The 21,090-nt window shown below is 39.0% G+C and overlaps 1 protein-coding gene across 2 annotated transcripts in view; it reads left to right on the forward strand.

The window, feature by feature from the left end:
- The window catches only part of PRKCA (protein kinase C alpha), a 159,998-nt gene that overhangs the window by 89,834 nt on the left and 49,074 nt on the right, over positions 1–21,090 (forward strand). For both annotated transcript variants that reach the window (XM_037405067.1, XM_037405077.1), the window contains exons 4-5: positions 9,877–9,988; positions 10,719–10,847. In XM_037405067.1, coding sequence (XP_037260964.1) covers positions 9,877–9,988; positions 10,719–10,847 — 241 coding nt within the window. The remainder of the gene's footprint in view (positions 1–9,876; positions 9,989–10,718; positions 10,848–21,090) is intronic.

Genomic DNA, 21,090 nt, shown 5'->3' on the forward strand with positions numbered 1-21,090 from the left:
CAGCTGTTGAGCTGTACCCTACCTTCCTTTCTGGAGTGCTATTCCGTAGATCAAGTCCTGGATTGTAGTATTTTGTGTGGGAACTGGTTTTGGTGTCTGTGATCTGGGGCTCTGTGATGAGAGGGGCACGTTGAAGTTACCTTGTAAACGCAGTTGAGAACATTTCCAAAGGACAAGTGAGAGCCCATGAGAGAGGAATCTTTTACTGCAAAGATGCCTCAAGTTAGTGGTGTGGATGCCCTCCCTGACACTCAAAACAGCCCTCTTAAAGCTATTTAGTATTAAAAGTAAGGACAAAGTATTTAGAGGAGAAACCTTTTAAAATGACACATAACTGTCATCTCTAAAAAACTTCAGGTGGTTGTAATCGCTCCCCGTGTAGTCTGATTTTCCTGAACAGTTCCTCCTAGAACCCTTTCTCCAGGAAGACAAGAGTCCTCTCTTCTTTTGGGAAGATCAATGTACAGTTTTTAAAAACTCTGCCGTTGAAACATCAATGCAAGATTTCAGTGAAGTTTGTCAAAAAAAAAAAAAAAAAAAAGAGTTGTATGTGCCAATACTTAACCTGAAGTAAAGGTAAGAGGGAGAGGATCTCCAGGGGGTGTCATACCATGGGACACACACGCTGCTCTTCCCACTGTTAGGAAACACCTTCCTGCACTACTCCGTTTCCACAAACAAATCTGTACAGAAGTTAGCGGGGTTGGCTTTAGATTTTGAACCATATGTTGATGTATATGGATATTACATTTTCCTGTTGGGTAGCAATACATCCAGACGTATAAATGTCTTTCCTTGGAAGTATTCTGAAGCGTGCAGATGCTGCCGTGGGAGGTGGGAAGGAGCCAGGGCGCGATGTAAATAAGTGGGTAAGGGTTGAGTGAGAACACGGAAGGTGTGCCTTTAGAAATCAGTGGGCTTTTCTGGTGGCACTCACCGTTTTAGCGGGGAGAGCAGAGTTCTGCCTGCGATGTGAGGAGGAGTGGGAAATGTAAACCAGTTATTACTCAGGGTCTTGCATACTGAAGTAGCTCGGAGGCAAGAAGCATCGCTTAGCAAGCTGCATGCGTTAGCTGTGCTCATAGCGCCGCTGCTGCTTCACGCTGAGATTCTTTGGCAAATGAACTCATCTTTATGTGCTCAGATCCGTCACTTAATAGTTGTAAAGACCCTCGTTCAAACCACATTAGACAGAACTAACTGAGGGAGCAGGTTTGGCTTTACAAATGAAATCTTAAGTTTGTTTCATTTTTGCTGCAGTCAGGAAGTTTGGGGTCACCAATTACGTTCTTAAGGCTTAACACGCTGGCAATGAACTCGGTCTGTGGCTGCGATGGCTTCTGAAGGGGAGCTGGGAGCCATTCCCATGTCCCTCTGGATGGATGGATGGATAAACGCGTCCCGCTTTCCTGGGTGAACAGCGTCGGCGCTGGGGCAGGTGTTGTGGTTTGACCCTGTACCCTGCGCTCAGGGTCACTGCTTCTACAGAGAAACCACAGCACTGCAGATGAGGGTGGGTTTCAACCTTCATCTCATTTCACCTCTGTGTAAATGAAGGAAGGAAGGGTAGTATGGGCTCCAGCTGAGAACAGGGGGAAAAAATTAAGTCATGTCATTTCCAGCATAAGCAAGTTGGCACCCAATGATATTTTAAAAAACTGATCAGAAGCTATTGTACACTGATATATTAGTGCAAAATAATTGATGTCACAGTGCAATAACAACATTACCTATTGCTGCTAAGTCCTTTATGACATTAATGATGCTCTGCACCTTGCCACCTTTCAACTCCATTGGAAAGCATAGAAACAACATAGTAACTTGCATTGTAACTTGTGGTATTAAACAATTCAACGTATGGTACTTATCAAGAAGAAGCAATATTCTTTTATACAGCAGGATTTTGTTTAAATTACTTCAGTCTGATAATGTTAAACTATATATTGTAACATGTATTCAAGGTGTAAAGGATACTCTGTGTTGAAAATTGTGTATGTTCGAGAGATAAATTAATAAATAATAAATAAAACAAATCAGGTTTTTTTAGGCAAGGCATATACAGACATGCCTCTGTTTTTCTAGTACTCCTTTTGAATCCAGTGCCCTGGATTCAATCTTTATTGATTTATGCATCATAACATGACGTTGAGTTATACCTGAAACAAAATCTTGCTCCCTTTCTTCCTAGTCGTGAATCAGTTTCTGACTTGATTTTTTGTTTATGCACTTTCTGTAATTATGCTGCAGTTTCTTCATTAAAAAAGAATGAAGGAAAAGTAGCCAGTAAACACCGAGTCCTTTCTGAATTTAACTGTCTTTATAGTAATTAGGAAATTACAAATCCCTGTGAGTACAGTCCTGCAGCAATTCTTCCTCCGTTTGCCAGTTCAATCAGTCCTATTCTATACAAGAAGAACACAAACAAAAGGCAGCGCTCCAAATCAGTTGATTCAATGACCACCTGTTTCTTTTAATTGAAAATAATAATTCAGTGTGAATTCCAGGAGAGGACTGAAAAATCTGCCTTTGAATCATTTGTGAACTGTGGTCAGTGTCCTCTTCTATAGAAGTGTAGAGAAGGAAACAGTTGATTGAGAATTGTCGATATTAATGAAATACATTTTTTTTCTTTTTGTGTACTTTAGTAACTCTCTTCAGAGTAATAAAGAATAGAAATGGCCTTAGGAACAGTGATGGGAAAAGAGATTTTTGTTTTCATTTTTGGCTGGGGCGTCACTGACGATGACGAAAGGCTTTTCTTCTGCAGAACTTGAGAATCCGTCTTCGTTTCCAAATGTAACTGCATCCTTGAGCCCAGGGATGAATGGGCTGTATTTTGAACTCCCTATCCTGCAGCTGGTTTCAGATGTGCTCGCGTGGGTCTGGAAGCGGCACAGCGGTGTTTGCACAGCGCCCTGCTGTGTGTATGCATAAGCGCAGGGCTTTCCTTACCTCAGTTCTCTCTGAAATACATCATGAGAAGAGCCTGCCTCTTCTCCAGTGCATCCCTGTTGTACAGTCTTAAAGACTAATTTGCATTGGGTTTATTGCTTGTATTTTTGCTTAGTCTTTGTTTTCTTATCTCACCACTACCTTTGTTATCACAGAGTTGAATGCAACCCTGCTTATGCTCTGAACGCTCTGAAGCGTGGTTTCCCATCCTGCAGATGTCAGTGGGGTGGACGGTCATGGTCATGCCATTGCTTTCCTCCTCCGCGGCAGGAAGGCACTCAGTAGCTATATGTCAACCTGTAGACGTTTTTGGGGGGGTGCTGGGCAGGTAGATTTGGAGCTTTATGGAGTCCTGCAGCTGAGAAGGAGTGACGCTGGGAACCACTGCCAAACCCCACCAAGCAGCTGGCCCTGCTCTGAGCCAGGGGTTGGGGTCGCTGGACTCCAGAGGTCCCTGCCAGCCTCAGCCCTTCTGTGACATTTTTGATTCTTCAGGCAGTGGAAGCTTTATCTTTTATTGTATTTTACCAAAAGCAACAAAACTTTTCTGCATTGCAGCTCTGAGTGAGGAAGTATCAAACGAGCTTCAAGCACTTCTATGTTTTGTAATACAAATTGATATGATCTTACTCCGTCCCAGGAGACTCTCCTTGCTATCCCTTTCCCACGTACCTCATTCAGTCGGAGAAGAACTTTATGATGAGTCAAACAATAGGTTTTTGCTGTTTCTTTCTTCTGAGCACTGATGGTAGAAGCCATATTTTAAGCCCTGGAAGTTATTTCCAGTAGAAGCATCTGGCTCCTTGGCTCTCGCAGCTCGTTGAGGTTGAAGCTGCTTTCCCAAATTAAGATGCCATGCAAATTACCAACTGATAGTTTTGTTATCTCAACAGGAAAATAAAGAGCAAACAAATAAGTCACTCAAACAGACATGGTGTCTGTTTGATTCTTCAAAGACTGGGGTCTTAGATGTTGCAGTCACTGGTTGGAAGGTGTTTGGAAAAGCTGGAGTCAGATGACTTTCATAAATGGGAGATTGCCTGTGGACAGCATGGGGTGAGGATGGGATTTGGCTCCATGCAGAGAAAAACACACTAGGTTCTTCTTAAAAATGTTTTTTTAACTTGGTATTTGCTTGGGAAGTTAAATCTAGTTTAAGTCAAATGTATGCAGTACAAACGGCGTGGTTTCATTGCTCTACAGAGCAGTGTTCCTCGCCTTCCATGCTCTAAAGAGATTTGGGGGCGGACAAAGAAGGATGTAGGATTCGTGTTTCTGTCACTGCAAGAAACGTTTAAAGGTTGTGTATTAATATGAGGAAAACAGACCTGCCAGTCTTCTGGGGCTTTTCTGTTTGTAAAGAGGAACGGTGATCTCTTACTTCTTATAACGATTTGTATATGGTTTTGCATATATTTAACGTATTGTCTCCCCTCCTGTTTTCAATAGAAATACAAAATTCAGTACCGCAATTTGTGCCACTGAGGTTATGGAATTATTTTTTCTTTTGTCTAAGTGAAGTAATTTGGGATGTTCTAAGCTTACTTTTCCTTTACACCTTTTAAATTAGCAAATAGATATATTTGTAAGTGTTTGGTTAGAGATGAAGAACAATTCTGTGGTTCTGTCATGGAGGTAGGAAGTGGAAAACGGTACCTTTGCATTTATTGACACAGAATTGCTCATTGTTGTTGGGGGCCCTGATACAACCTTAGGACCTTACGGGTCATCCACTGCAGACCTCCTTTAAGTTATTTTTGTAAAAGAAAATACAGTTTTCTGTTTCTCAAAAAATACTTTTACATTTGCATTTTTGCATTTTCTGCTTCTTAACAATCACAAAAATATAAGTTCATATGTGGAAAAAAAAACACCTTTTACAAAGCCTAGGCGGTTTAGAAAAAATACCAATATTGTATCCTGCCTAACACCTTGTTGATCTGTGTGTGTTGGTATTAACGACTGAAGACAGTCATTTTCTCCCCACCTTGATCACTACCACAGGATCTGGCACAGACAGATCTGCTGGCGGTGTTGATTTAAATTCCTTCCAAAAATCTCACTAATTCGAGCAATGTTACCTAGAAGGTGCCAAATTAAAGACAAACCAGGTATAGTTTCAGAGGTTTTGGTCTTAGGTACCTGGTTACAGTGACAGTTATTGATGCTATCGAGTTCTGTACTATGAAAGGACTTCAACAAGGAATAATGCGATGCTGCTTTGTATGTAAAATCTCCGCTGCAACCTCACACAAAGTGTTTCTTATATATTTTACACTTAAAAATGTGATGGTTTAATGCCTGCAAAATTATAGTCAGTTCAATGTTGTTATCAAGGGGAATAAAATTCTAATCAAAAGGGAGCTTTTAGAAAGAATTCAGAAATATAATGCTCATAAACTGTTTTGTAATGTGTTAAAGCCCAGTTTGACATGCGCTGCTGGTTAACCATGCGCTTTCAATTATTGCACACCCCCTTCTTTGAGCCAGAAAAATTACGGAATGATTTCTCGCAGGGGGGTGCTTTCCATTACTGTTCAATAAAGGAAATGGATTCATTTGTGCAAAACAAAGAAAAAAGGCAGGGATGCTGGCAGTGCTGCTGCAGGGGGGGCAAAATGCAGTTCAATGGCAGCGCATGGACTGAAAAACGGTGGGTTTTGGTGAGATGCCTCTGTGTTCTGCTTCCCTCTGCTGGGGCGCAGCAGGATGCGTGCCCAGCTCCCAGGCGTCAGAGCAGATCTGAACCCCTTGTAGCCGATCCAGAGCTGGCTGCCTGGGCAAGTCACTTCTGTAAACTCAGCTATTTATTTTTCAAAGGTTTCTGCTCCGGTTTTGGTTTTCTTTCAGTAGGTCCACATAGTGCGAGTCTGAGTGCAGCACAGATCTCCCAGTCAGGGCGATTCTATGGCCCTCTGTCTCGGTATAAGTCTCAGCTTTGAGGCTAATGAATAATATTTTGATTTTTTCAGAGCTGTATGGGGAGCAGATGCCCAGTTGCTCTTCATCTTGACAGGGATGCTGCACCCCTACATGGCAGTACAGGCTCTGAAGCTCCAGCCCATTGTATTGCAGTCAAGTTGCAGAGCACTGGCTAAATTTCTGCCGATTTAAAAGGTTTTTCGAAGACAAATATTTAATGTCTGTGATATCGATTGCCCTGGACTCCTTTCCCATTTAATTATTACTATATTGCGTTCCGTTGTACTTACAAAAATGGGGGATTGTTTTAATAATAGCAAAGAATTCACTTTTTAGCATGAAAATAACATGAATTTTAATAAAGCGTATCATTCATCACTGCTTAACAAGTGCTTTCCCATTGCCACTTTCCCCCTTCATAATTTTGATGGATTTTGGAAACAGAAGTGGGTTTTCCCTTTAGAGTTTCACAATTAATCTATGCCAAGTTTAGTGCAAAGTTCAATTCTCTTGCAAATAGCAGCCATTATTTGGCAGTTCATCTGTCATATCCTGGCTTGGCTCCCTGTGTTTACTATGAAATATGACTGCCAGCTCTGCTTCGGGAATTATTGAAAGTTTACATTGATTAAAAGGGGATATTTGAAGAAAATTTGCACGAGCTTACCTCGAACTCAGTAGTTTACCTCTAGCTGAAAAATACTACAGACAATGCTATTTCCTCAATAATTCGTATGTCACTTAAAGCATGTTTAACGCTGGGAAGTATTAAACTGTATTAACAACCAGTAAGTTAATTGCTGTTAATGATACTTAGTAATTAGTACAGGCAATATAGTAATTATTATTAATATGGTGACTTAGAACTACCCTTGAATGTATACTTTACAGTATAAGTGCATGAGAAGCCTGTGTTAATATAGGGAAAAAAATTAAAGGTTAAACGTCTATGATGTGTGTAGAGCGATCTCTTGGTGCTCTCTATATGTTGCAAAATAACAAGGTTTTGTATACTTCAGTTGACCAAAAATAAAAAAATGCATAGGATTGACACAGAAAATAGGATTAAATATTGATGGAGACTACACTCTCTTATTTGTTAGCTTTAAAATATTTTTTTAGGTTCTTCTGTTTAGTTCTATTAAAGGGATTTTAAAAGAGATTTCTGACATGCAAAGTTTTCGTTCAGGAGCAGTTTTGGTACCGTTTTCCTTTGTCCTCATCTCTTATGCTCTGTCTGGAATAAGGAACTTCGCGTGTGCATATGGAATAATAACTACTAATAGCCAGAACATAATTGCTACTCTTTAAAAAATAAATGTATGTATGGAATCGTTCATTTTAAACATCATACAGTAGGCATTTCACATGATGATAGAAAACTAACATTTATTACAGAAAGCACATGATGATTAACATTATGTACACGGATTCATGCAGGGTCAGCTTCGAAGTTTGATCCAACTATATGTATTTATTCACGGGACTGGTTTTATTTCTTTGGTTTATAAGAATGCTTTTGCTGGTATGTTGCAGTTACAACTAGGTGCAGGAGTGCACGAGCCTTTGCTCATATGGTGCTGCTTTGTAGTGAGTGCAGTGTAGTTGTCACATGTCACAACCTTTTAAAGCCACATACCCCTGCTTAACTTAATTACATATATATTCCATTGATTGGAATGGAATTATTTGGTAGTGTTTGTTATATAATTTCAGTATAATATACAAGTTCAATGTATTTAGTAGACATTCACTATAATAATTTCCCATAGTCCTTTCCCCTCTATATCGTAAACTTCATGCTCATAAATACCACTTATGTCAGATGTTAAATACAACTTTAAAAATCTGTTTATTCAGTGTCATTCTTAGAAGGTGTGGGTTTTGTCCTTCTCAGCGACAGATGCGCTTACCAGACTGATGTTTAAGTGTATATATTCATAAGGCAACAAGTCCCCTTATGTCCTCTAACAAAACAATTTAAGAAAGAATTAGCTTTGAAAATGCATTTTAAATTTTTTGGAAGGCATATAGTTAGAGTCGATCCATCAGATAACCCTTCAGTAAAGCAACGTTCCCATGACCCTGCAGCACAAGACCCGTTGGCTATATCTTTAATAAATAACGAAACAGATGTTCTCTGGAGCCTTGAATGTCATTCCATTTAGGTTAACTCTGTTTACAAAATAAATATGGTTGGTAGCAGTTTGCATTTCATATCTCGGGCTATTTGTTAAACACAACTATTGAAATAGTCTCAATTCGAATTCTTCCTGTAAAGTTTTTACTTGTTATCCTTGATGCTATATAATTTCTATCTGTGCAGTAAAAGTAGTGATTATAGATTTATCATAAAACTTAGAATTGGTACCAAAAAAAATTCACACAGAGAATGCTTACCACAACAAAAACAAAAAACCACCAACCTTCACAAAGTATAGTATGGTAAAATATTAAATTTTGAAGGCAAGATTTTGCCTTCTCATAGTCACATTTTTATGATAATTACAGTTAGAAGTCCCCAAATTGCTTGAATTTCTTGAGAAAGCATTTAAACTGGAGGAATCTTTTATTTTTGAAGAAGGATTTGGCAGGTTTTCCATTTTGTATAACATGCTGTGCTTTGCTTTTGATTTCTTGGAAAGCTTTTATTGGCAGATGCAAATTGAAAAAATAGTTTATGCTTTAAGACAATTTAATAAATCTTACCTAATATAAAGGTATATTAATATAAAATGTAAACAGAAGAAGAATGTTTTGATGTCTCATTTGGCAGTTGTGTTTTTGTTGAGGATGTGGTAATGCACGAAAGACCTGGCATTTCATAATTTCCATGATCCTTCCGCAAAGAACGTTAGCAAGAATTGATTTCAAACCCCAGTGTATTTTTTTTTTTTCATGAAGAAGAATTACTGCTATTCTCAATTTCTGATCAAGATTGCGCAGTTGTAGTTTTGATTAAAATACAGTTGGGGCTGGAAGTGGTCATGAAGAATACCAAAATGTAGACGCTGTGCGTAGAAGTCTAGGGCTTTCACACTGTTTATTTTGGCAGTGCATATCCCCACGCGGTGGGAGCTGCGTGAGCCTGCTGCACGGAGTTCTGGGGCTGTGTCTATGTGCAATGAGCCTGACATATTGAAGATGTGATTCCTTTTTTTCATATCGATGTTCTTGGGTTTTCAAACGGGACCTCTATGCCTAGAGAAACAGCAAATGTATTTGGAAGTGTCATACATTTAAGTGATTTGGGTGTATTTCCTTTCACTGGTCCTAAATTAGAAACCATTTCCACTCCGCTGCTGGCCTTAAAATGTCCTCGCTATAAGTTTCTCTGTTCGAAAAGCAGATGGGAGTAGCTGTCTCTGTAAAATATTTACTACATGCCAAGTTAGAATATGTTCACTTTCATTTGCAATATAGATAACAAATTCGCGACATTTCAAGATGATGCCATATTCACAGCCATTTGACTGTATTTCAGATCAGCCCATTATCCGTTACTTCCCTCCTCTCCTGCTGTATTTGGAGACATTGTTTCAGAATGGTGATGATAACACCCAAAAGTATTTAAAAAAAAAAAAAAGTATTAAAAAGTATTAAAAGAAGTGTCAAAAACTATACGACACTTTAGCTACAGGTTGAATGCTGTCATTATACTTCATGTACATATGTCATATATACATATGTCATTATACTTTACGTCTATGTACAGTCGGTAAATGGAAGTTTTTGTGCAGGTGAATCACAGGAACAAGCCTGTGTTCTCTGAGCTGACACGCTCTTTCTTAACACCACCAAAGCAAAGGAAAATTAGGAACCAAGGTACCTGCACCGATGTAGGTTGTGATTAAGCCACATGCTGAGATATATTTTTCTGTAGCATAAGTTGCAGAGCCAGAATTTTTTTGCTATTTGGACTAATAATTTTTTCATTATTTTTTTTTATGACTTGAGAATCACTTTCTGTTTTGTTTTGTTTTGGTTTTTTTTATCCTTCAGGATCCCAGAAGCAAGCACAAATTTAAGATCCACACGTATGGGAGCCCAACCTTTTGTGACCATTGTGGGTCACTGCTTTATGGGCTTCTGCACCAAGGGATGAAATGTGACAGTAAGTGAAATCTTTCTATGTTACCAAAAGGATATTTTAGAAAGTCAGTGGAAACACTGAGTAGCAGCTTCTTACTTCTTTTCTGCGGAAAATACCATTTCAAATGTCAGCTATTTATAGTACTGTTATATTTCAAGTGGATATTTCTGTACTATAATAATACACTAATGAGAATCACTTCTGTTGCTGAGAACGTGGTGTATTCGGCTTGATGTGGCTGAAGAGCCCTTGCCATGGCGGTTTTGCAAAGGCCTTTTTTGGGACTGCTCTGCTGAACGCACTGTTGAAAACTGAAATGTCACTTCAACTGGTAGCCAAGGTCCATTTCCTTGTATTTCATTTGTCTTGGAAGTCTCCTGCTAGAAAAACCTAATAATCAATTTAAACCTAACTCCCTTCATTGCTAACACTGGCATGAATGCACTGTTTTTTCTTCGTCATGTTCCCAGCAAGTCTGTATTCCATTTTCACTTTTATTTCCTTGCACTTCATTAATGCTCTCTTTAGGTTTCTGTATTAGATTATTTTATTCTCCGTTTCATTCACTGTCTATTAAGTGTGTTGTAAGATGGAAACTAGTCCTGCCATTCAGTTGAAAACCGTGCAGCTGTATCCAGAAGTCTTGCCAACAGTTCTGCGTTGTAATCTTAACTTTCACTTTGCTCAGTGTTTGCAGTTTAATCAAATTATTATCTTCTCATAGCTGTCTGCATCATTTTTATATCCACAGCCTGTGATATGAACGTTCATAAGCAATGTGTAATTAACGTCCCAAGCCTCTGCGGCATGGATCACACAGAGAAAAGAGGAAGGATTTACCTGAAAGCTGAAGTCACTGGTGACAAACTGGAAGTAACAGGTAAACAACTCGTTTGGGGACTTTGAGGGTTATATAAATGTGTAATATACACTGTGGGTTTATGTAACTTGGTCAGATCTTTCTGCATTAAAGCCAGTGACAAGAGTATTTCCCTTCACAAGTGTGAGGATTTCGTTCAACATGTCCTTGAATCGAGAAACTCTACGAACTGGTGTTCATAAAAATGAATAGAAAAATGAAAGCTGTAATAATAGTGTTAAAAACTCAGGACTATTAATTAGAAAGATCACTGTAATGTCAGTTTTTTGTGTAGAAAGCAGCCCAGTGGGATAGCTAGCTGTTCAGGAAGTTGGCCATCATCTTCAGAACATAAGAAATACTCTGAGCTTTCATCAGCTGAGGAGTTGTTTCCTGCATTTCAGAGTATTTGATAAATAAAAGCAACTTGGATTCAATCCCAAATATTACTCCCAGTGAGTTTTAAAATAAAAAAAAATAAATTATCACATTCTGTAAGGTTAAGGTTACCAAAATGGGGAGGAGGGAGGGAGAGGAAGGAAGGAGAGGGTGGCAGTTCATTTCCTTGGAAGCGTTTGTCCCAGGATTTATGAGTAAGCGTCGGTTGTGTGCACACACGCACACCCACACACACACCCCGACCCACTCCGAGTCTGAAGTTGCAGAAAAAATTGTGGAAAATGTATTTTACAAGTTGAAGGAAAGGACTATTTGTCCTCCTAAATAGACATGTAATAGGTTGTTTACCTCCAGCAGAACTTCCTTGTGCGGTATCAAGATTGGAGTTTATTGCTCAGAATTTACATAAGAATTTGTGTTTACAGCCTATTATATTTGTTCTGTGTATGCTTTCTGTTTTAGCTGGGATCGACCGATAATTAGTGTATCTGATATCCGAAATGTGAAGTTGGTAGTGAACTTTATTGTTGATTTTTCCATTCTGTTGGACACAAATATGCAAAAAACGTTCTTTGCCAATCAGATTGTAGTGTATTTACTCAAAGGGAGAGCACAGGACAAGAATTAGGGTGGACAGAAATAAAATAAGGGAAGGAATAACAGAAAATTTTGTTCATGTTTTTTTTTAATAGGTCTGCAAGTCTGCAAAACAAATTAAATTCTGAAAGAAAGTCCCAATTTTTTATGGCTCAAAACTTTAAGGAAATTTCAAATATGTGCCATAGTAACTAGAACCAAAATAAATATAATATAATGTAGGAGGTGCAGTAGGAGACACTCGTAAAACACAAATTGTCAAAAGCTTTGACCTCAGGAGAGTGGGTTGGTTAGTGTGTCATCACAGGTGACCAAAACTGCTTCTTCAGTGAAGAAAACTTGAAGGCAACAAATCTTAATACATGACAATAGATGCACACTGACACATCTTTAAGAGTAGTACAGCAAGAAACTGAAATCAGTGTGCACACTATGAAAGAACAGGCTACAGTGCTTGTGTCTGCCCCTTGGGTGTTGGAAAATGGAATTAAATCCAAGGGCAAAGTTAGAGCACGACAAAGCGGGAGGTTTCCTGGACGGTCTCGGCTTCTGACTTTGTTTCTTCATGTAGTTGTTGGCAAGCTGGGGATGTTGTGTTGCTCAGCACTGCTCCGTTGGAAGGCTAGAGCCTGTTATATGGCAAAAGGCTGTTCCTTCTGCCTCTGCCCTTCTCTTCGGGGAATGAGTCTCAACAGAGACCATTGAATCATTTAGGTTGGAAAAGACCTTTGAGATCATCTAGTCCAACTGTTAACCATAGCCTCTTGCAGGCAACATAAAGGAACTCAGACCATCACACTGAATTTTCACTTGCAGAACGAGCGAACTTCCCTCCTGGCACTGTATTCATTCATGGCTTTGTTCTCTCTGAATCCAAATACCTCCATATTCTCCTGTCAAACCTTGTAAAATGAACTGGAGAAGGATGATAAAATTTAGTTAGAAAGGATGAGAACGGATCCCAAGCGGTACTTAATTGTAGCTTAACTTTTCAAATAGCTTCCTGTCAACGTAGGAGGGGTAAATTTGTCCAAGCTCCTGTCGTTAACAGAAAGGTGGTTTTGCTAAGTAGTGAGGCGTTTCAAAGATGCTGATGCAGGTGCTGAAAGTAATTGTACCACGAGAGAGAACTAATCTGAAAATCATCCAAGTGACAAAATTTAATATTTGCATTATTCTAGGCCACTTGGCAGCAAGGTTCTTAAATACGGCTTAAACTTCCTGCCATAACGCACGGAATTTGACAAATAACATGTACTTATTTTCTGATGATTCAGCACGTTTATAATCCTTTTAGGGACAAAAATGTTTGTCACAAGTCTTCATGGTACTAAAGCACTATAAACCAATTACACAAGTGGGTGCTCTTTGAGGTCACAATTTTATTTGTAAAGGTCTTGTCTGAGACATGGGTATGGTGATGCTGTTACGGGTATTTTCTAGGTTTTCCTCATGAGCCCTTTTTGGTGTGAGTGCACTTGGCAAATGCTGTTACTTCTGTGTTTATAAATGAAACATTTCCACCCCACAATTAAATAGCTTTCTGGTCCACACGAAAAATGTTTACTATAACTTTGTTATGTATATAATAATGATGTTCTGTATATAATAATGATACATAAAACTGGTAGGTTGTTTTGAGTGAGGCTTGTCAGCATTTCCAAGCTTCCAGAATATTTCTTTAAATAAAAAGGGCAGTTGCCCTGAAAGTAAGCTTTTTTAGCTTTTTAAATAAAAGATATATACAGACTAAGCCCAGGCTGGGTCAAGTTTCAGACACCTTTTCTGCATGTTTAACTGAAAATGAAATTATCGGTTGTCTGTTAGCTTATGGATATACTGCTATGCAAAAGTGTTGAACTCCTTTTCTCTCTCAGCATGGCATTGCTTCTAAAATATTTATTAACAAAACCTTTGTTAGAATATACGGTTCCCAGAGCTGCCAAGGATGATACCTCTGCCTTCAGCTTCAGGAAAGGAGGTGAATTAAATGCCCAGGAGGCTTAGGAATATCAGGAAAAATAATCAATTACTGCCTTTTTGGTTTGAACCTTTTTCAAAGGAAATACTTTATAGGTGTTGAACTCCTTTAGCTGAATTCCTTAATACCTCTGCTCTGCGTCCTGTTTTGGTTGTTAATTAGCTCCTGCTGATTCTTTCACAGCCAGCCTTGATTGCATGCAAAACATTTGTGCTGCTAAATGGAGACGTGCCACTCTGGTTGGCATCTTGCAAATAATTTTGATAGGCAACTCAACCATCCCGGTTGCAGCCAGGACAGCCCGTCGAGGATGCAGCGTGCTTGATGGCGGCTGCAAGAGGTAGTTGTTTAGGGGACACTGTTTAGTACGTGGCAGTTTGTCTGCTACATAATTGCCTTGAGGATTTTGTGATGGCTTTTGTTTCCAAAAAAGGCCACAGTACGCACACTTACTAAGTGTGTTCCTGATAAAATAGGTAAGTAGGACTGGGGGTTTTCCCAGTGATTACTGGGAAGGAGGCAAGGCAGAGTGCTGCCACATGGAGTTGGCCAGTGCTTCGGTCAGGTTATATCTAAGTACTTTGGCAGGTTTTGAATTGAACTAACAGTGGGAATGATTGAGTCCTATATGTAAACAAACTTAATTCCAGTTTGCTAGGTCGGATTTTCAGTCTGGGTGCTTGAAGGCAGACATACAGTCTTTTCTGTGTGAATGTTAGAGACTCTGCAACACTTTTTCACAACCGAGTAGGAATTTTCTATTGGTATACTTGGCCAAAACCTCACCGTCTTCCCCGGGCTAGTCAATATGCCACATTCGGTGCTTATTTGTGTTGCAGTTCTTAAATATCAGTGGGTTATTTTATAGCTGCTAGCTTGAGAGTTGCATTGGATATTAATAATTCATTGCACTTGCAGTAAATCAACATGGTAGTTTTCTTTTTATAGGAACGCTCCTGCATTGCTTTTTCCTGAAATCACTGAATTTGTGACCCTTTCATACGTTGAACTGACTTGGGGTTTTTTCTTTTAGACATAGTGAAGCAGTTTTAGCTATTCTTAATCTATGCTTTTTGCACTGAATTTTCTTCCTCCTGATGTGCATTAAAAGTTTTGTCACTCTTACATTTACTTCTTGGCCCATCTTATAATTTGGGGCCCTTCTGAGCAACTTTGTAGGTGGTTGAATCACAGGTTTCATTTTTTATTTGATTTTTGAATTATATTTAGAGTGAGTAAATAATAACCTTTGTGAGAAAATAACCCCATCTGGTGCACTGACATGCAAATCTGCCACATTATTGAGATCCTCAACTGTGACCTGTGAGTTGCTGGGAGTTGGATTTGACAGCAGCTGCCGCTGCAGAACTGCCCTCCCGACACAGGCACCGATTTAGAGGCAGGGTGTTAGTGACTCGCTGTCAGCTAATGCACCCTACTGTTACATAAACATTATTAAAATATATCTATATATACACACAACCCAGCGTTTTCAGGGTTTCTAAGTGTGTTTTTCTTAGCTGAAAGAATACAGAAAATCTGCTTTTATTCCTCAGTGATGCTTCTGTTATTAAAAGAGGAAACCTAGCAGTCATCTCTGCAGAGGTTGGGAGCATGTAACAGGCTCTCCAACAATAATCTTCCTAGGAGTTCTCTGCTCCCCACCGTACATTTTTCAAATGATTTATGCATGTACGAATGCTGAGCCACCCTATGGCACTGCATATTGACGTCTTGTCACACGGCTTGCTGTGGACAGCTGGGTTAAGAGCCTCTGCCCGAGCAGCCCGAGAGATGAACTGGAGAATTTTGGCACATTTCTAGATTCTCTTAAAAGACCCCACCACACATATACACACTCAAATAATTTTATTTGTGATTGTCTAGGTTAGTATTAGTGTCTGCCTTTGTTAGCATTAATTTCATAATACCTGCAAATGATTTTAAAAGGGAACATACTTGAATATTCTAGCTATTTGACCAGCTTTTAGTACCAAGTACCTATAAAGTGATCCCAAATAATTACTTGCACATGGGAAGCATTTTTGATGGCTCCAAAAAATGCAGATCTCATGTTTTACCTCATTAATATTTTATCTCTTTTCTGGCATTCCCAGAATCTGCAGGGTTGCTGCATTCATTACAGAAAGAGCTGTGCCTCTAACAAGTGCCAACCCCGGTAGCAACTGGATGCTTCCCATTTCATTCATTAAATTTACTTCACCATGAAGAAATAGGCAATGCATAGTATTTAAAATAAACATTTTTTTTTCATAAGTGTCCATAAAATATAACTAAAATGCTACGTATTTATCTAAGTATATGAATAGACAAGAACAGTCTGGATCCCTTTTCAGATGGCTTGATACATCCTGTGTTAACTTATGTTTTATTAAGTAGCTGTCCTACCCAGTAGTACACTTTTTTTTCAATTATAATTTTCATAAAGGTAACCTTATGTTAAAAATAAAATACAGTTGCTCCTATGAGATTTCTAGTTGAAATTAAACCTATTGCAGGCACAAGACATTAAGTTGCGTCAGAGATGGTGGTACATTTTTTGTTGGTAGGAGAGAGTATCTTAAGAAATGCAAAGGAATAAAGTATCATGCAACATTGGTTTATTTTTCATCTTGTTCTAGGTTAGGAAGTTAATAATCTGTTTCTTGTGTGTAAATCACCTGTGAAGTGCAGGTGCTCCAATAGTACACTCATTACCTTGCCATCTCTCAGTACTCAGGAAATGGGGTGTAATGAGTAGGCGCTGGTCTCGGAAGGAGTATTAAAAGAAATTTTGGCTGGGCAGGTGAGTAGTTATGGAATAGTGAAAAGTGTCACTCTTGAAAGCCCTTTTAGTGATGAAAACTGTATAGAATTGGAAATTGCCTGAAAAGTAGGATTTGTTTTGGAACCAGTTGTGAGTCACAACCAGCTCCAGAAAGCAAGCATTCAGAGGTAGTTTTAGTGAAATCATAAATCTTTAATGAAAGCTGAGCAGTTTTGGAGGCAGCTTTGGACTTGGCATACAGAGAGGACATGCACACAAATTGTGAGAAAGACTTTTCAGTAGCAGGTGAAACTTTCAAACTGCGATGAAGCGTGCGTTAAGGTGCTGGAAGAAAGTTCCGTGGCTGGGAGTACAAGATCCTCTGTCGCTCACCTAAGTCATCTGTAAACTGGGCAGATCACTGGAATCTCTACCAGAGTCTTCTTCAGGAAATAATGAGAATTACAGAATAATTTACTAGTGCTTCATTGTGGGCAGACAGAAACTTTACACTGTGTTGGCGCTAACAGCGCTCTCCCTTCTCTTCCTTTTCGCTGGATAGCTTGCCAGACGACACCATTTGAGACTTGAAGCATCTTCTAAAAACAGCTATTCCTGTGCAGCTGAGAGATTTCTGTTCATCTGAGTTGCCTGTAGGGAGTCAAAGATTGGCCAGAAATGGTTGCTGTGATTAGTAAACTGTTTTGTTGTCAACATTTGGGAATTCAGGAAAAAGGTAGCTGTGACTCACTGGAGAAGGAACTGAGTAAACTCATGCTGCTAATAATTCAGCTTTGTTGTAGGGACAGAAACATTTATGTACTCATTCCCATGACTAAATTTATTTGTTGGTAGCACAAGAAGTTATAAATCCGTAAGTGCATATGGATTGCAACATTTGACCTATACAATCTCATGGAAAAAATTCCGTTTTTGTTATTTGCTTTCTGAATTTCTCAACATTCTGCCTGAATTTCTTCTCTTTACATAAAATGACAGTTATTCTCTGCCAGCCCACTCTGTCTTATTTAGATATTTATTTAAAGTATGAATACCTAAGAATGAGCTCTGTATTTGCTTATGTCTTTATACTATTCCTGGAAAGGTGGACGTCCCAGTTTTAGACGGGGCTTCTGGATGGATACTGCTGGATTATAAGCAGCACATAACAGAACAGCCATAGGACAGTCATCAAATAGTCTGCATCTTCTGTTGAATAAACATTTATGATCTCTTCTTCATTAACAATGAGTTGGAAAATGGCACCTTTTTTTTTTTTTTATGGCAAGTTGACATCTATTTCTGGTTTTTAGAAGGAAAACCTGGGCAAGGTTGGATTTGCTAGAAACTTCAATATATACTCGTCTTCACTGTCTTTTCATCTGTGTGCTTTCTCAGTCCCCTTGAAGAGTCTAATCTGGACAAAATGTTAGGAATTTTAACTAGTACCAGCTACTTTTCTCAGTACAGAGGTCATTATCATGCTTAATAGTTGCGACAGAAAACTGGCAAGTAGTATTTTAGGTTTCTGTCCAAGTTATGCTGTAAGTGATGCTGAACTGTATCTCACTTCAACCATCTAATAATCAGAGTAGCATCTCTATGACAGTGTTGAGTTTAATCAACTAATAATTCTAAAGCAGTATGAGAGTGCTTGCTATCATTACAGCTATAGCAGAACTCAGCCAGTCCGAGTTGATATATTTTCTTGGAGTTGTTTATTTAAGTTTTTCTGTTTCAACCACACACAAGAAGGGAATGCCTTTGGTGGGAAGGGGAAATCTCTTCTTCTTGCGGGTCCTCTTACAGAAACCTGACCCAGGCTGTTAAAAATAGGGTGCTCTTAAAGAGGTGGACCACTTAGATGCTAATTCTTTATAAGCACTCTTTAGCACAAGTATCATCATGATGTTTCCTCCATAAAACAAGTGCTAAGTCAGTTGAAAAAAGATGTCTAGAGGTACTAATTATGCAGACAAAAGTACAAATAGGCCAGATATCTTAAAACAAGGAGTGAGATAATGACTTCTTTGGCAGCCTGTATTTAGTATATGTTGCATCTTTCCATCCCAATTCATCTCTGAGCCTCTCTTTTTTTCTTGTATTTAGAGGGCTTTTTTTCTTTTTCTGTGTTTGCTGCAAAAGAAAAGTAGCCTTGCCCAGGCTGCCATGCCCTCCTGCTGTCGGTGGTGTTTTCTAGGCTCAGCAGCAGGTATCAAGGCTAATCAGTGCTGGCTTTCTCCAGGGACCTCTCTGTAGCAGAGCCGCAGAGAATGGCTCTGCATCCACCCAGCCAATTTCTCAAAATTCTGCCTGGTTTCACACTGAGCATCCAGGTAAAAATTAAGCATAAAGGATCCCTGTGAAGAGGCCATGTTAAAATTAGAGCAGTTTTGTTCAAGGAATTTTAATGAAAAACTTACTAATGTATATCTCTGGAAAGCTGTGAAATGTTGAGAGTTCTGCTCCTCACTTACACCAAACTACAGTACAGAAATAAAAATCAGAAAGTGGATTTTGAAGTAATAGTTGATGTGCCAAACCTGGCAGTGCAATCAGAAGTGCCATGTACAAGAAGACCAAAAAAACCCCCGAAACAAAAATAAAACCAAATATAGGATGAGGGAAAGAGCAATTTGTATTGTCACTTCATCCTTCACTCACTTTATGGCTCTTAGTCCCTTTGGGATGGTAATATTTAAAATAAGTTATTTAATCTTGATGTTATTCCTCAGAAGTATTTGAAGACCGTTTTCAGTGGGCTAAATGTTAATATTGGGTGGGGTATTTTTTTCGTGGGTTGAAAACAGAAATGGTTTTCCAGCTGACCGCTGGGTGTGGAGGAAAACTCGGAGTAGCTGAGAGTGGAGGCAGTTTCCCTGCACGGACAGCTGTCATTTCTCCAGTTTCAAAGCCCGGTCAGCTTTATACGGGGTTGTGAAAAACTACAGATGAGATGCTCTGCAAGAAAGATGCTTGTTTCTGTTCTGTTCATTTAGAACACAGTGTATTTTTTCTGGTAGAATTACTTAAGTAATATAGTTAGTGAATAGAATTACATTTTATTTTAAAATTTTAGCCCATGAGCATTTTCTGTCTCTCGTTTTGTAAACACAAATTTAAGAAACATAACTTGATCGGTATCAACTGTTTGTTCAAGTTGATGTGATTCCCTGCCAGCCATGATCTAATTTCAATAATTAATTTACATCAGGATATCTGTTCTGCATGAGAATTGTCTTGACAAACCAGTGTGTTCCAAATAAGTAGCTTGCATTCCTATACGCTACCTTTTTTTCAACAGCTATTTTGGCTATAAGGTACCAGTTGTATCTGGTATTTCTCTCTTCCAACTTGTTCTCCCTCATCTAGTACTCTCATTAAATAAATAAATAAATGCATAAATAATAAGTAAATAAATAATAAATAAAAAGAGCAGGTCAAAAACATTTTGAAATTGTTTTCTATTGCAGTGGGCACTCTCTCCTCCCACCCCCACCCCCCCGGTTTTCCGTCTACCACAGTAGATTTGCACTAAAGTGCTCTACTTAGAAAATTAACCCTATTCCAGCTGAAACCAGGACAAGCGGTTATGTCCTTTGAAGAAGCATAATCATTATGAACACTCAAACACTCTTTCCATCCTGTACAAATAAAATATCAGCCTAGAGCTAATTACATCAACTTGTCAATACACCTGGTGTCTAGGAAATGGAACAGAACCGTTACACGGCTTAGTAAATTCAGTGCTACATTCTAGCGGGGGTGTTGTCAACACCACAGTCTTTCATTTCACTGTCCTTAAGTAAAGCACAATAATATGTCCTGCGCTTTAATTCATTGCCCTTCTCCTTCTGACGGAAGCATTAGTGCACAGTTCTCATCCACCACGGTCCTGCCTTTGTTTCTAAAGGGAGAACAAAAAGACATTTTGAAAAGAGGTACTTAGCTGGTTTACGTCATTAGACTGTTGCCTGAAAACCGTCCCCTTCTTATTTTATAAATAATGAGAGTAAACAACAGATTATAAAGTATCTGTATTGCTTGGATGCCTTTCAACCTCCGTGCTGGGAAATAACAGGTTGAAATCCTGGGAAAGTCTACAATTTCTGTTTGTTATATGAAAATGCCATTTTAATCTGGGGGGAATGGAGCAGGGAGCCTTCAGCAAACGGAAACTATCTGTTGCTGAAGATCCTGGCAGCATTTTTTTTTTATTGTTGTTTTTCATGTTAGCTCTGATTGAGTTAAGTGACTCTAAAGTTCGAATTTTTAAGGAAATGCTTTCCACCAAGAAATATTAGGTGACTTAAGGGTTGACCCTTCCTAAATTTTCTTTCTGATTTCTTCAGTCACGTAGATAAATCAAAAAAGCCCTCCTGATGCTGACACTGAGAAAGCAGTAGCTGAGGCCACTGTTGATCCGGAATAATCTCTTTGGTGACCCTTAAATGCTGGCCTGCCTTCATACCCTAGGAACCGTCACCCTCAAAGCTTCTTGTGATTTTCCTTCCAGAAAC

Source organism: Falco rusticolus, chromosome 1 (genome assembly GCF_015220075.1).
Source record: "Falco rusticolus isolate bFalRus1 chromosome 1, bFalRus1.pri, whole genome shotgun sequence".
NCBI lineage: Eukaryota > Metazoa > Chordata > Aves > Falconiformes > Falconidae > Falco > Falco rusticolus.